Here is a 16,800-nt window from a genome sequence, read left to right as displayed (position 1 = left end):
AAGAGATTTAATATGAGGAGTGAAGGAGAGATCTGAGTCAAACTATGGTCGCACCACAGACGGAGATGGAGATGTCAGTCGGGGGGCGGTTAGCAGAGGGAGGGAAGACAAGAAGCTCAGTCTTAGCAAGGTCTAGTTTTAGGAATAGGGAGGACATAGCGTTAGAGACGGCAGACAGTTAGTTACTGGTGTTCTGTAGAAGTGCGGGGGTGATATCATGGGAGGAGGTATAGAGCTGGGTATCATCAGCATAGAGATGGTATATAGCTGGGTGATATCACGGGAGGAGGTATAGAGCTGGCTATCATTGGCATAGAGATGGTACTGAAAACCAAACTTGCTGATGATTTGTCCGATGGGTAAAGAAGAAGCTGTTAGTAAAGGTTGGAGGACTAGGGTTAGGAGAGATGTCTTCAGCAGTAAGCAGGAACAGAGATAGAGATAGCAGGTGTGAGAGGGAGGGAGGATGTTTAGAGGAAATGGGAAGAAATGGTTTATTGTATGGGAAAAAGATAGCAGGGGGAGTTAGATCAGCAGGTAGAAGAGAAGGAGAGATAAAAAGACTATTGCTTAATGTAGGAGTTGGGGGTTTGGAGCAGAGTTTGAGTATTGAGTATTCCTGTGTGGCTGTGGTAGAACTTAAACTCCCAGCATGATCCTGTGTGGCTGTGGTAGAGCTACAACTCCCAGCATGCTCCTGTGTGGCTGTGGTAATACTACAGCTACCAGCATGCTCCTCTGTGACTGTGGTAGAACTTCAACTCCCAGCATGATCCTGTGTGGCTGTGGTAGAATTACAGCTCCCAGCATGCTCCTGTCCTGTGTGGCTTTGGTAGAACAACAACTCCCAGCATGCACCTGTGTGGCTGAGGTAGAACTACAGCTCCCAGCATGATCCTGCGTGGCTGCGGTAGAACTACAACTCACAGCATGCTCCTGTGTGGCTGTGGTAGAACTACAACTTCACCATCCTAAGCCACCCCCAATGCTCCTCCCCCGTATCAGAGACAGATGAGCAGTATGATCCTCCACTCCACCTCCTCCTCATGGGCAGAGACAGTGTCATCCTCCAGCTGTAACAGCTCCCCGCAGATCAGATATAGCAGCAGCATATAGTCCGGCCCTCCACCGCTCTGAGGGACAGTGAACTGGCCCCCTGTGTAAAAAGTTTAGGGACCTCTGCTATACACTATTTGGGGGCATCCAGGAGGCCATACTGTATCTGGGGGCTACACTATGTGGATGTGTGTGGAGACTATACACTATGTGGGGATGTGTGGAGGCTATACACTGTGGGAGCATCCAGGAGGCTATACTGTATTTTGGGGGCTATACACTGGGGGGGGGGGGGGCACCATTTGCCTTCTCTGCCTGGGGCACCAAAACTCCTTGGCCCGGCCCTGGTTGTAAGACCGTATTTAAAGCCATTCTCTAGTATAACTTTAGGCTACAAAGGACAATGTTAGATATAAGCATAGAATGAAATGTTATACGCTATATTCCGAGTAACCCTCTAATACCAGTGCGGCTCCTCATGTCACAGCCTTACATGTTCTGTAGGATTTGTTCAATGATTCAGTATAAAGGAAATGGTGAACCAGAAGGAGAATTGCCCCTGGCATCTACAAGAAGGACCATTTTAAAGCACAATGCTGCTACAATGTGCTGGTGGCGATCTGTGACCATGCAACAAAAGGTGCCAAGTGATGCATAATAAACTCAACATGGCAAAAAATACTCGGGATAAATACATCGGACACGTCTTTTCAGAGTATATGAGGCTACGCAAATGATATGGCAGAGCGGGACGACACTCCGGATAGTAACATCAATGGCTCTGATCCAAATTGTAGCGGAAAACATTTTCCTATATTGTTCTATGAAATTAGGTGTTAGGCTGGGTTCACACTGTGTTTTTTGCAGTCTGTTTCACTAAACCATTTTTTAACCTCTTAACGACGGAGCCAATTTTCGTTTTTGCGTTTTCATTTTTTCCTCCTTAGCACTTGCATTTTTCCACCTAAAGACCCACATGAGCCCTTATTTTTTGCGTCACTAATTGTACTTTGCAATGACAGGCTGAATTTTTGCATAAAGTATACTGCGAAACCAGAAAAAGTTCAATGTGTGGTGAAATTGAACAAAAAAATGCTTTTTTTTTATTTGGATGTTATTTGTTTTTACGCCATTCGCCCTGGGGTAAAACTGGTTTTGCATGTTCCTCAAGTCGTTACGATTACAACGATATGTAACATGTATAACTTATATTGTATCTGATGGCCTGTAAAAAATTCAAACCATTGTTAACAAATATACGTTCCTTAAAATCGCTCCATTCCCAGGCTTATAGAGCTTTTATCCTTTGGTCTATGGGGCTGTGTGAGGTGTCATCTTTTGTGCCATGATGTTTACTTTCTATTGGTACCTTGATTGTGCATATACGACTTTTTGATCACTTTTTATTACATTTTTTCTGGATTTGATGCGACCAAAAATGCGCAATTTTGAACTTTTTTTTGAACTTGAACTTGTTTTTTTTATTTATTTACTTTTATTTAAAACCTGGGAAAAGGGGGGTGATTCAGACTTTTATTAGGGGAGGGGGCTTTTTACTAATAACAACACTTCTTTTTTTTTTACACAAATACTAGAAGCCCCCTGGGGTTAGGGTTATTCCCCCTGGGGTTAGGGTTATTCCCCCTGGGGGATTTTTGGTATAAGTACACTGATCTCTTATTGAGATCTTTGCTGTATACTTATACAGCAAAAATCAATGAGATCAGCACTGGGATGCTTTCGGCTGCTGCAGCTGAAAGCATCTGAGTGCCGATCCGGGATCAGCGCCATTTTGGAGCTGACACCCGGACGGTAAAGATGTGTGGATCGCTCCTCCGGCACGACGTCCCGAAGGAGCGATCCATTCCACTAGACCCCGGAGAAGTGCTGGAGCCGGTAATCGGATGCAGTTGTCATCTTTGACGGCTGCATCTGATTACTGTATTAGCGGCAGGGGCGGTCTTGGCATTTCTGGGGCCCCAAGCGAAGTTATGTCTGCCCCTCGAAACAATAGACCCCTGTGTGTTGCCCACAGTAGTATATACCCCTTGTGCGCTACTGCCAGTAATATATACTCCTTGTGTGCTGCCCCCAATAGTATATACCCCTTGTGTCCTGCCCCCAGTAGTATATACCCCTTGTTTGCTTCCCCCAGTAGGATATAGACCCCTGTGTGTTCCCCCAGTTATATATAGCCCCCCGTGTGCTTCCCCAGAAGTATATAGACCTCCTGTGTGCTGCCCCAGTTGTATATAGACCCCCTATGTGCTGCCCCCAGTTGTATATACCCCCTGTGTGCTCCCCCACAAGTATACAGGCCCCCTGTGTGCTCCCTCAGGGGTATTTAGCCCCCTGTGTGCTCCCCCACTTGGATATAGACCTCCTGTGTGCTCCCCCACTCCTCCAGTAGTATATAAACCACTTGTGTGGTTCCCCCAGTAGTATATAGACCCCCTGGGTGCCCCACCAGTATTAAATAGACCCCTTGTGTGCTGCCCCAGTAGTATACAGACCCCTGTGTGCTCCCCCAGTTATATATAGACCACCTGTGTGCCTCACAAGTAGTATATAGACCCCCTGTATGTTCCCCCATTAGTATATAGACCCCCTATGTGCCCCACCAGTAGTATATAGACCCCTGTGTGCTCCCCCAGTAGTATATAGCCCCCCTGTGTGCTCCCCACTTGGATATAGACCTCCTGTGTGCTCTCCAAGTTGTATATAGACCCCATTCTGCTGCCCCAAGTAGTGTATAGACCCCCTGTGTGCTGCACCCAGTAGTATATAGACCCCTCTGTGAAGCCCCAGTAGTCTATAGAACCCCTGTGTGCTCCCCCTGTTATATAGCCCCCCTCTGTGTTCCCCCCATTTATATAGACCCCCGATGTGCGCTCCCCCAGTTAAACAGACCTCTGTGTGCTCCCCCTCCCATATAGTATATAACACAATAAAACAAATACTTATACTCACCTGGGTCCGGGCGTCTCCTCTTCTCTTCACTCTTGTGGCAGCAGGAAGGGTTTTCCCTGCGATCACAAGAGGCCGCACTCCCCTTGTCCTGGCGCCAATGCTCCAGTGATGTCACTGGAGCGCGGCACCACAAGGACAAAGCTGCCACTTGTGACCGCAGGCAAAACCCTTCCTGTTTCCACAAGAGTGACTGACAGGAAGGGAGCCAATGTCTCCTGCCCTGTCAGTGCTGCTGCATGTAACTATGAGCGCTCATTACGAGTGCTCATGGTTACAGTTCAGATGGCAGCAGCGAGCAGGGCAGCGGCCCTGTCCAGCGGTCTTGAGCACAAGAGCGGGGCGTGGGGGCCCCAAGCGATCGCTTGGGGTGCTTGGTGCCAAAGACCACCACTGATTAGCGGGCACGGCGATCGGACCGTGCCTGCTAATAGCCGCGGCCCCCGGCTACACACGGCACCCGGGACCGCGGCGGTTCAGAGCGGGGTCGCCCTTAAGAGGTTAAATGGTTATTTTTTAATGTACAGAAAAATGTGGCCAACAATGTTTTTGTGTATGTGTTAAAGAAAAAAAAAGGGATTTTTAAAAAAAATAATAGAGTCAATAGAAAAACAGATCCAAATAGATGGCACACACCTGCATCAGTTTTTCCATCTGTTTTTGCAAAAATTATTCTCATAAAAGCGATAGGTAAAAAAGGCAAAAAGCAGCATGAACCTAGCTTTAAAGGGGTTATCCAGTGCTACAAAAACATGGCCACTTTTGCCTGGCTCCAGATTGGGTGGGGTTTGAAACTTAGTTCTATTAAAGTAAATGGAGCTTAATTGCAAACCGCACCTGACCTGGAGTGGGGCAAAAGTGGCCATGTTTTTGTAGCACTGGATAACCCCTTTAATATCACAGGAGTAAATTTACACAATATCTGTTCAGTGGGGCGTAAACCACTAGGGGCTGTATTAGAGGTCCACTGGTTTTAGCACAGGGGTAGGGAACTTTGGCTCTCCAGGTGTTGCAAAACTACAATTCCCATCATGCCTGGACAGCCAAAACTTTAGCTTTGGCTGTTAATGCATGATGAGAGTTGTAGTTTTACAACAGCTGGAGGGCCAAGGTTCCCTATCCCTGGTCTAGCAGATCGATGCTTGCGTACCTTGAGGGTCGGAAAGAGGAGTTTTGGTGCCCTAGGCAGTGAAGGCGAATGGCGCCCCCCCCCCCAGTGTATAGCCCCCACATACAGTATAGCCTCCTGCCTTCCCCCAAATAGTGTATAGCAGGGGTCCCCAAACTTTTTACACAGAGGGCCAGTTCACTGTCCCTTAGAGCGGTGGAGGGCCGGACTATATGCTGCTGCTATATCTGGTCCTCGGGGAGCTGTTACCGCTGGAGGATGACACTGTCTCTGCCCATGAGGAGGATTATACTGCTCATCTGTCTCTGGTCCGGGGGAGAAGCATTGGGGGTGGCTTAGGACGATGGAGCTGTAGTTCTACCACAGCCACACAGGATCATGCTGGGATCTGTAGTTCTACCACAGCAGCACAGGAGCATGTGGAGAGTTGTTTTAGCTCAGCCACACAGGTGCATGCTGTGAGTTGTAGTTCTACCACAGCTACATGGGAGGATGATGTGAGTTGAAGTTCTACATCAGCTACACAGGTGCATGCTGGGAGTTGTTGTTCTCCCAAAGCCACACAGAAGCATGATGGTAGCTGTAGTTCTACCACAGCCACACAGGATCATGCTTGGAGTTGAAGTTCTACCAAAGCCAAACAGGAGGATGCTGGGAGTTGTATTTCTACCACAGTTAAACCGGAGCATGCTGAGAGCTGTAGTATTTCCACAGCCACACAGGAGCATACTGGGAGCTGTAGATCTACCACAGCCACACAGGAGCATGTTGGGAGCTGTAGTTCTACCTCTGCCACACAGGAGCATGCTGGGAGTTGTTGTTCTACCACAGCCACACAGGAGCATGCTAGGAGTTGTTGTCCTGCCAAAAGCCACACAGGTGCATGCTGGGAGCTGTAGTTCTACCACAGCCACACAGGATCATGCCGAGAGCTGTAGTTTTACCTCTGCCACACAGGAGCATGCTGGGAGCTGTAGTATTACCACAGCCACACAGAAGCATGCTGGGAGCTTTAGTTCTACCATAGCCACACAGGAGCATGCTGGGAGCTGTAGTTATACCTCTGCCACACAGGAGCATGCTGGGATTACCACAGCTACACAATAGCATGCTGTGAATTGTAGTATCACCACAGCCACACAGGAGCATGCTAAGAGCTGTAGTAGTACCACAGCCACACAGGAGCATGATGGAAGGGGAGATGTAGTTCTACCTCATGCTGGGAGTTGTAGTTCTACCTCAGCCACACATGAGCACTAACACACATACACTCCATTAGCACACACATTCCACTAACAAACACACACACACACACACACACTCACACAGACAGATACGTACATATACTCACCCACAAAGCAGTAGCAGTGGAGGATGATACTGTCTTTCAGAGGAGGATCAGACTCCTCATCTGTCTCTGTCAAGGGGGGGGGCTGGGTTGTTTCTGCACTTCTCCCCTCTCCTGATTGGCTCCGGATTTCATGTGACATTGGTCAGAAGCTTTTCCTTAGCTCCGGATCCAAGCAGAAGAGAGGAGGTGAGCAGGGGAAGGGATGCTGCCGACGTCGAGTGGGGGTATTTTTTTAACTTGAGGATACATTGCTCCCCTTAATTCAGCAGGAGATGGCACCCTAGGCCATCGCCAACCATGGCCTACCCTTTGTCCCGGCCCTGCGTACCTTGCTCATTAGAAGAATCGTCATTGCGCGGGCAGGGCTGCACGGACATTGCTAGTGATGTCTGTGCAGACCATGCTTTAAAGGGGTACTCCGGCATTGGTATAAAGAAAATAATAAAGATTATGCTTAAAGCGACTCTGTACCCACAATCTGACCCCCCCAAACCACTTGTACATTTGGATAGCTGCTTTTAATCCAAGATCTGTCCTGTGGTCCGTTTGGCAGGTGATGCAGTTATTGTCCAAAAAACAACTTTTATACTTACAACCCTGTGCCCTATGGGCGTATCTGTGCCCTAACTTTGCACCACCCCTCTGTCCCTCCTCCCCACCCTCTTCATCATTAGGAATGCCACTGGAACATTCTCTCCATGCTGAACATTGCACAGGTCCTTAAAGGGGTTGACCACTTTATAGTAAAATAGGTCAGTACAAAGTATTAGTAAGTGTACTCACTGTATATACTGACAGCAGCTCCCTGTGTACCTCAGAGCTAAAATCAGACTCCCCTTCACCAGGCTAGGCTGCCCTGCTCTGTGGTGTTTCAGTCCATAAAATTGCTGACATGGAGGAGCATGTGACCAGGCCCTGTCCACTGTGTCCTCCATAGACATATACAGGCTCAGTGGTGGACACAGAGGGTGGGGCTTGGTCACATGCTCCTCCATGTCGGCCATCTTATGAGCAGAAACACCACAGAGCAGGGCACCACAGCCTGAATGAGGGGAGTCTGATATTAGCTCTATGAGGTACACAAGGAGCTGCTGTGAGTATATACAGTGAGTACACCTACTAATCCTGTACACTGAGCAATTTTACTATAAAGTGGCCAACCCCTTTAACGATCCAACCCATGTGCCGGGCTCTCACAGCTGAGGAATAGTAGGCAATCTGCCTGGAGCATTCCTAATGATGAGGAGGGCGGAGAGGAGGGACAGAGAGGGTGTGCCAGCCTAATGCATACACAATCCAGGCCACTCCCGTAGGGTACAGGGCTGCCAGTTTAAAAGTAAATTTTTAGCACAATAACTGCATCACCTGCCGAACGGACCCCAGGACAGATCTTGGATTAAAAGCAGCTATCTGATGGTACAAGCGTTTGGGGGGGTCAGATTGTGGGTATAGAGTCGCTTTAACTGCGGTACAGAGATTGCAAAATGCTAGCAAGGGGAGAGGTAAGTTACTGCACTTCGTTCTTCCCCACACCCAAGGCCGGACTTCTCCTTTAAGGCTATGTTCCCACGATAGGATTTTAGTGGGGAAAGGCATCCGTCTATTGATAATAATAAAGAATAGCGGCCATCATTATCAATAGACCGCCGCCTTTCTACGATATAGGACAGAATATTCCCATATTGGCAACATAGCCTAAGGGGGCATTTACATGTACAGGATCCGCAGCAGATTTTATGGTGCAGATTTGATGCTGTGTTCAGTTTTTTAGATCAAATCTGCTGCTGATCTGCTGTGATACGGTATGTGTGAAGCAAACCTAAAGCTGTTTTTATCCAAACAGTATTTGCCTGTGTGAACATGCTTTAATCCCAACTTAATATTCATTGTAAGCTCCACTTTACCTTAGCAATATGTGGGGTATCCACTGAATGGACGAAGCTGCAGTTCCAGGCACAGCCACACTAGTATTGTTGGCGCTATGTGTCATGTTAAACCGCACAGAAGCATAACACTTGCCTTTGTTTAGATGGATTTCCAGACTTTAAAAAAAAAAATTATTAGATAAAGTTGCATTTTAACATTCCGCCAGGGTTTGTGCAGGGCTTCAGGGATTGTATGTGCAGCGATGAAGGGAACAATGTGAACTAAGAACCTTAATAGTAAAAAGTCAGGGAAATTAAACATTTATACCCAAACCCTCATTACACCTCCATGCTGGGTGAAGACCTGAACAGACTTAGACTAAAGTATAAGTCAAGACGCCTATCATTTGTTTAGTGACAATAGTCGTGGCTGACAGTCAGACAGTGGGAGCGGGGGCGCTTGGTTATATAACCTTCATGTGTTTGCAGGTTGAGGAGAAGTGGTAATAAAGTCTTTTGAATAGAATGAATAGGATTCCGGTGATGAGATGTGAACGGCATTCATTATTCATGGTTACAGCGCAGGCTCAGATAAAGGGCAGATCCTGGTATTCCCTGTTACTGATGCAACAAGTTACTGGCCTGGTCACTGTCAGCAGAGTCCGATGATTTCCCAGAAAAGGATCCCTTAAAGAGTCACATCCACGCCATCGCATCCCAAAGGACTGTTATGGGCAAGACGTTCCTGACCCAAGTTCACCTTACCCTGTACTACTCCACCAAGAAGAAAGAATGCTACTTTGGTAAGTTACAGCCTAATGGGTTGCTATGTGTTGTAGAACTTTGGCATCTTCCATTATTGCATTTACATCCTTGAAAGTACTGATATTCTTTAGTTATGTAGAACCTACAGCAAGATTAATAAAGAAGAGAGAATAATTTACATTGTGGGTAGCTTTCTGGTACAGACATGAGCTACAATGGCTCATCTCCTTGTTTACGTGAATATACTCCTTGTCTGTAGATGTCAAACAGGGATGGGGAATCTTCAGCCCCCGACCTGTTGCAAAAATACAATTCCCATCATGCCTGGACAGCCAAATCATTTACGTTGAATCATATGGCATCCCATGCCCTGCTCCAAAAGAGAGCATAATTCAGAATGGTGCCCCACACTGGACCCCCTTATAAGCCAGATAGCAGAGGCACTATAGGGAACATGTATGGACAAGTTAACCATCATTGTTTTATTTTTATTCTTTTAGTTTTCATGTTACAAGCAATTTTAGAGAAAATTAGAGTCCCCAGGAACAAAGGGAGTGGGGTTGGGGTTGTAAATGTGTGTGTTGCTTACAGGATGGTGGGGTTTATGAATAGATGCAACTTCTTGTCTTATCTCTCTTTTCCTCTTTCTCTAACAAGAAGATCTGATCTGTTCCCATTTTTAATATTCATTACATGTTGGCAATAACCATCTAACTCTAATGGAATGTTACTACTTCAGCCATGGGTCCTAAGAGGTTTCCTCCACAGATGCTTTTTCCTCTTCAGAGTACTGGTGGATGACTAACTGCAAGAAGCAGTTATGTAGGCATTAGCAGTAACATGTACATGAGCACTTACAGAACCCCTTTAGAAGGACATAGATCCATAATTTCAATATTATCACTGAAGGCAGGATTACATATAGCACCTTTGGGGCACTTGCCCTAGTTGCCCTGGGGCTTTCACCACCTCGGGGACCCGAGAGGCCTTTTACAATCACCTGTTCAAAAATGATTTGAGTGATAGAATTTAAGCAATAAAATTATGATGGGAATTATAGTTCGAGGGCCGAAGGCTCCCCATCCATGACCTAAAAAATAATTTTGCTGAAATACAATGAATTCATTTTCTAAAAAGCTAGCGAAGGTCTAACCTGTGCTTAACTCTTTGTCTCGATTAGGGACGAGGCTACTCACACCAGTTCTTAATTTTGCCTCACATTAGATTCCCCTGCTCTGGGACTGAGCTGTAGCATTAGGGGTCTTCATCATCGCCTATTCTTATTAACCTTATATTCTAAGGTAATTTTTTTTTTGAAAATATAATATTTCCACAGAGTTAGGATTAGAGATGTTCTCCCAAAAGGCTACAAATGTCAGATCAAATGAAAAGCCATAATAAGACAGCAGCATCATTTATAATGGCTGTAAATTGTGCTGGTGCTTTTAAAATCATAAAAAATCCATTTGTCAAATTGTAATTTATTGGCCCCTCATTTTGTGTCCAAGACTTTCTACTTTCCTAATGTTTAAGATGATGGAAGTTATTTGTCTCTCAGCTTCAGAACTAATCAAGATATTAATAGGTGTTCTGGAAATTACAAGTTAATATGAGGTCTTAAAGGGGTATTCGGTCGCTAACAGTTATATCAACCTCTGTGTCCTTCACAAACCCAGAATTAAAGGGGTTTTCTAAGTTTAGAAACACATGACTGCTTTCTTTCAGAAACGGCATATGTCCTCAGTTTTTCAGTTCTATTCAATTGAAGTGAATAGAGCTTAATTGCAGTACCACACACAACCTGAGGACAGGGGTGGCACTGTTTTTCTGTGCTTTTCCTATTCCTGGATAACCTCTTTAAAGGGGTTAATGTCCCTTTGCCAGGGATAAATGTCCTTTCTGCACAGTAATACCCCAGGAACATTGAATTGCAAGGGATCTGTTGAAAGGGGTTGTATTACCAGAATGCAACTTTGTTGTTTTGCCCTTCCCAGGGAGAACCTAGGAACAAAGCTGCATGGAAAAACTGCAAAGGTGGAGAAGTGGTGGTGGTAGTGGTGGTAGTGGAGGTGGTAGTAGTGATGGTAGTGGTGGTGGTGGTAGTGGTGGTGGTGGTGGTGGTAGAGGAGGTGGTGGTGGTAGTGGTGGTGGTGTTAGTGGTGGTGGTGGTGGTAGTGGTGGTGGTGGCGTAGAACCATACCGTCAAGAAAGTGATGGCATTTCCTAGCGATAAGGAACATCGATCAGGCCACAGGGTGTAATGAGTGCTACTGTTGAAGGGTCAAATCAGGGTTGTGTGTGGCCCCCATTCCTACCTCCGAAGCCAGGATCGACTGATCTCCTTATAGCAATCACAAATAGGATAGAAGGTCTGAAATGTGCATGGACTTCTCCATTGGGAGTTTGAGGAAATTACGAAGACAGGGAGGGTCATGGAGAGATAGAACACAGGGAGGGGAGGTAGAAGAAACCCTTTAGGTCCCCAAAGCCTTGGAGGCCTCTAGGCACCCCAGCTCTGAGGATGGTCTTTGGTAGTACAGATGCTTGGGAAGTACACAGTGTGCCACCATATCGGTCATGTGTATGTGAATATAAGAACACTATGAAACACAATTTTTGGTTGATTGTTTTTCTAGTCTATGCTGATAAAGTCAGCAATAATGCATTTTTATCCTGTGACTAGAAGAATCTATGAGCTGTATGCACGAGAATATAAATCTAACACAAAAGCCAGGTATTATGTTTTATGAAGTTTAACAAAACTTCATCTCAAGGTGAAAGAGATCCCCTGAGCAAAGTTGTATTGTCACTTTGAACATCTAATGGAAAATCAAAAGGAAAAAAGATTGTGGGTGATAGGGTCACATTGCCAACAGGATTCATTTCAGCTTCAGATGAAGGTGAGGATACGTTATAACTAGGTCTGAGATTCCTTTAGGACGAGGTCTGTGTAGATGAATTCTAGAACTTTATCACATTTTTTTAATCTCGTTCTCGTTATTATAGATAACAGACGGCGTTTTCTTAATAAGCTTTCTGTTGTCGATATAAAACAAAGAATATAGGGCATTAGGGCCATCGTAGAGATTAGCCAGACGTAGGTTGGGAAACGGTTGAACAACTGATCATTTTGCAGACTCGACCATACACATTTTAGTCTACATTGGATGTTATGGTTATTCAGACTGAACCTAATGTACATGATCAATGCCAGTGGAAGGGGGATGAGCAATCTTTCTTGAATTAAAAATCTTGAATGAAATTTTTTTTGCAATTTTAAAATCTTTAAAAACTGCCGATTGCTTTCTGATGATGACGTCACCAGATGGTTAAAAAAAACCTGTTCATTGACAAATTCCCCCCCCAATGAACGATCATTTTGGTTGTTCCTTGTTCCACTCAATACTAACAGTAATTTATGCATAAAAAAGGTATAGCCACATTTAGGCTCAAAATAATTATTGTAAATTAAACAAATAATATTCTATTACCAGTAAATTGTTAACAAGAAAAAGAAAAAAAAAAAAAACAGCTGATACTAGAAAAAAAAACTATCCTTCTTAATAGGAGACATCTAAACTGCCAACCTTAGCTCGCTGGATAGCCTTGGTAAATACCAATGTATAAGTTCACTTAAAGGGGAACTAACCTGCTCATATGTCCCTATCGCACAGGAGACGCAGAGGAGAGAAGAGGAAGGTATGTTTCTTACCTTCCTCCTCTGTGTTGTTGTGGTGCAGTTGGTCATGTGCTCCACAGTTCGGGAAGAGCGTTAAGGGAGCACTGGAGGGGAGGGCTTTAGGAGCACTGCCCACCCCCCTCATAGCTCCGATCCGCCCCCAGCCAACCTGCCCCTTTCTAATGATATCGAATGGAGCGGGCAGGTTGGATCAGGGCTCTGGGGGAGGACAAAGCTCTGAGTGCTCCTAACGGTCTTACCGGTCTTGCTGTACCTTCCTCCTCGGAGTCTCCTGTGCAATAGAGATATATGAGCAGGTTAGATTAGTCTAACCTGCTGATCGTTCCCCTTTAAGAATTATATGTCTGCCCACAGAAATATGGGCTATATTCTGCTTCCTATCACTTTGGCACCATGTTTTCTCTGTTTTACGGTTTCGCAATAAACAATTTTATACACCTGCTGCTCAGTCGCATAGTCATTAGGGATGAGCGAACTGTCGGACTTTTGGTCCGACGGCATCTTCGCTCAATTACTATGCCTGCGATCCCGGGTGCATAGTTGCGCTCCCGGGAATCTGCGGACAGCATCTTCCAGGGAATTATAGATACATTCCCTGGATTTCCAGGCAATGTATCTTGAATTCCCTGGAAGATCCCGGCTGCAGATTCCCGGGAGCGCAACTATGCACCCGGGATCGCAGGCATCGCACTGGAGTGAGCGGCTTTCGGACCGAAAGTCCGAAAGTTCCGCTCATCTCTAATAGTCATAGGCTCCTTGACTTCTACATTCTTGTGCATGTTTTGTATCTTTTTTATACTTGACTATGCAACACTCAGTGTCAATAAACATTTCTTAAAAAAAAAATAATTATATATATATATATATATATATATATATATATATACATATATATATATATACAAAAAAACAAACAGGTGCCCGGCTTTGTTGCTGTCGTTTCCACCTTTCACCCACATCACCATCTCCCTGCATGCATGATAGATGAGGAGACACAATGGCTCTAAACTTGTATAACCACGGGCCTTCTGACGTTACAAGATAAGAGTCTCTTTGTTTTTCGCCTGCAGCCATGGAAACAAATCTGGTGGGATCTGACTACTGGCTCAGAGGCATAAACCAAGGGGAAAGAAGTTTAGAGGAGACAGATCTGAGGTTTCTGATCAATCTCTGTAGTATTAAATAATAGGTAGTACTATAATAATAACTGATTATTGTTATTGTTATTATTATTATTATTATTATTATTTAGAGTTCTTCTGCCAAGTTTGCTTTTCTAAATATAGTCATATTTATATTTTCATTTTTGATTATTTTTTCTAACCCATGTGAGTATTCATTTGTTGTTTCTTTTAAAATTTTATATATATATATATGTATATATATATATATATATCTTCTTTAAATGTTTACACGTTATCTTTTAATTTTAAATTACATGGGCACTCCTGCACTGCCATAAGCAGGCTAAGGCTATGAGACTGCAGCATCATCCCCCTCCTCCCCCCTTCCCTCATCTCTGGATCTCACTTAGTTCATGTTGAGCTTATATTGGCTCAGAATCAGCATTTATTTTGCACCTAAATCAGCAGCGATTCTGCTAAAAAAAAATAAATAAATAAATAAATTCACCCTGATGTTGGTCATTTAACCCCTTAAATAAGGTGGTCAGTGGCAACTGCAACATTTAGAAGGTTGTCCACACTGTCAGATGTCTTAGTGGCACACCTGCAATCTAGTTGTTGGGTGCCAGTTAGTTACCATGTCAACTGGAGGCCCTTTAAAGACTACTGGGCTACCATGTAAACTGGCAGTACTGGCAGGTTGTACGAGTAGATTGCCGGTTTACCTGCTCAGTGCAGTACAGTAGTACTTGTATTTGCAATTGAATTATTACATATACACATCTCTTAGGTGGACTAATAAGAGTGTAAAAGACATAGAAATACAAAAAAAATATTAAAATAGAGCCCCCCAATAAAAATTCTAACCCCCCCTTTCCCATTTTTAAAATATAGTACAAATATCTAGAGTTTAACACATTTTCACTTTACCTAAAGCATACTGTACTGTGGTTTTGTTAGATTAACCCTTCAGAGTGATGACAGGGTGATCCTTTGGCTCTTTATATTGTTAACAAGTCCCCTCCATGGTGCACAGTTATTTTCCATTTAAAAAAAACTTTTTGCCAGTAGTACACACAGATACTTCCTCACTTACTTCTCTGGCCAATTAGAGAACAGCACCTACTCCTTACTGATAAACCAAGACATAGTGCCAATGAAAGTGTACTGGACTAAACTGGGTGGCACTGATTTAAAATACAGCAGTATAGATGGCATATTGGATGGGTTTGCAAGTTTGCAGTTTGCAAGGTTCTGTGTGAGCAGAATAGAAAGAAATAGCAACATCACATCATGGAGTTACACTAAGATCTGAACTGCTGCTGCTGCTGATAAAGTCTGTAGACTAAAGGAAGGTAGCGAGATTACATTTGTGAGACACAACTGTTAACAACAGAGGAACCCTGGTACTTGAAAAAGAGATAGCTGCCTAGAGCTCTACAAGTGGTCATAGACGACAGAGAAGCCTTGATTTACCTTTCAGGAACAGTACCTTATAACAGGTGTAGTATCAGTATTAGTGGGGTCTGTGTGGCAGGGACCTTACTGACCACTAGTTTGAAAAGACATAGGGGGACATTTATCAAGATAAAGCCCCGGGCTGCCTCTTACTAAAGCCGATAGGACCTGTGCTTGTCGCATGTAAATCTGCTCTGGAACAGGTGTGGATTTCTACATCCTACATTCTACAAAAATACATATGTAGACAGTAAAAAACAAACTCCCGAAGCAATATCAGGAAAAAATAATTTTTATCTTTAAATGAAAAATAGACAAAATTAGCTGTGTCCTTAGGGGGTTTGTTGTTGGGGTCCCCCTTCCTACTATTGCTATCTTGTAATATGACATTGAGAAAGTTTGAAGACACCCAAAGGGAACATTGACTTTTTATTGTTCTAAAGCTCTTCGTTCTCTTCGACATAGCTAAAATCTTGAGATTTTTAGTTTCCTGCTTGTGATGTACTTAAAGTTTAATGCACCCTATCAGCAAGCTGGAGCCTTGGTGGACTGTAACAATAAGACTCGGAGAACATTCAGCAGCTCCGTCCTAAATGGAAAGCAATATCCTAGCACTTTGTTGTAGTTTCAATCATATAAAATCTTATAAGTGATTTGCTTTATATCGATTACCCCAACCGAGCATGTGAAGATTCCTCGGCTCGCATGAAAACAATGCCTCTTTTGTTGACTTCTTATTCTTCTTTTCAATTCAACATTCTATGGAAAATTGATATTTTCAAAGAAGGCTTAAACAGAATATGCCGAAATCAGATTATCGTAGATGCATATCGTCCCCGGCATCACATCTCTGTAACCCTCCTCCCACCTAGCTGGTTTTGATTTTTTCAATCTTTTTGATGTCTTCATCGTGGAACATTTTGTATTTTTAGACTTTAATTTAGAATTAGAAATATTATAGTACAGCACTATATAGGCGGTGTGTTTAGCCTTGCTCTGCCTTTGGAACCAGATGTTGGTGGTCTCGGCTGCCTCAATGTCACAGTAACCTGGAGCAGACCCTCCCGAGTTGTTGGTACCACTACTCACAGAAAAGGGCTATAACCCAAGTATACAGTGGTGTGTGTGGGGGCAGGTGCCGACAGATTTGACCAGAGTCCCGTGCATGTAGACAAAAATATAATACTTTACTGAAGTAGTAGGATTCTAGTTGAACAGCACATGTGATAACAATAGTGCAAACCTTGACACAACGTTGGTGCTGACAAGTAGGTAGAACCAGTGCTTGTGGAAGTAGAAGGTGCTTTGCAGGAGAGAGAGAAGAGGAGAGGAGTTGCCAGAGGAGCCCTGCCCAATGTAGTGAGTGTGCTCTGCCAAAAAAGATG

The 16,800-nt window shown here is 44.3% G+C and overlaps 1 protein-coding gene across 1 annotated transcript in view; it reads left to right on the top strand.

Moving 5' to 3' along the window:
* C8H10orf90 (chromosome 8 C10orf90 homolog) overlaps positions 1-16,800 on the top strand; it is a 179,239-nt gene that overhangs the window by 45,175 nt on the left and 117,264 nt on the right. The window contains exon 4 of the mRNA XM_069981801.1: positions 9,003-9,171. Coding sequence (XP_069837902.1) covers positions 9,003-9,171 — 169 coding nt within the window. The remainder of the gene's footprint in view (positions 1-9,002; positions 9,172-16,800) is intronic.

Source organism: Dendropsophus ebraccatus, chromosome 8, assembly GCF_027789765.1.
Source record: "Dendropsophus ebraccatus isolate aDenEbr1 chromosome 8, aDenEbr1.pat, whole genome shotgun sequence".
NCBI classification, from domain to species: Eukaryota; Metazoa; Chordata; class Amphibia; order Anura; family Hylidae; genus Dendropsophus; species Dendropsophus ebraccatus.
The sequence above is the reverse complement of the archived record's forward strand: the minus strand, read 5'-3'. Positions and strand labels throughout refer to the sequence as shown.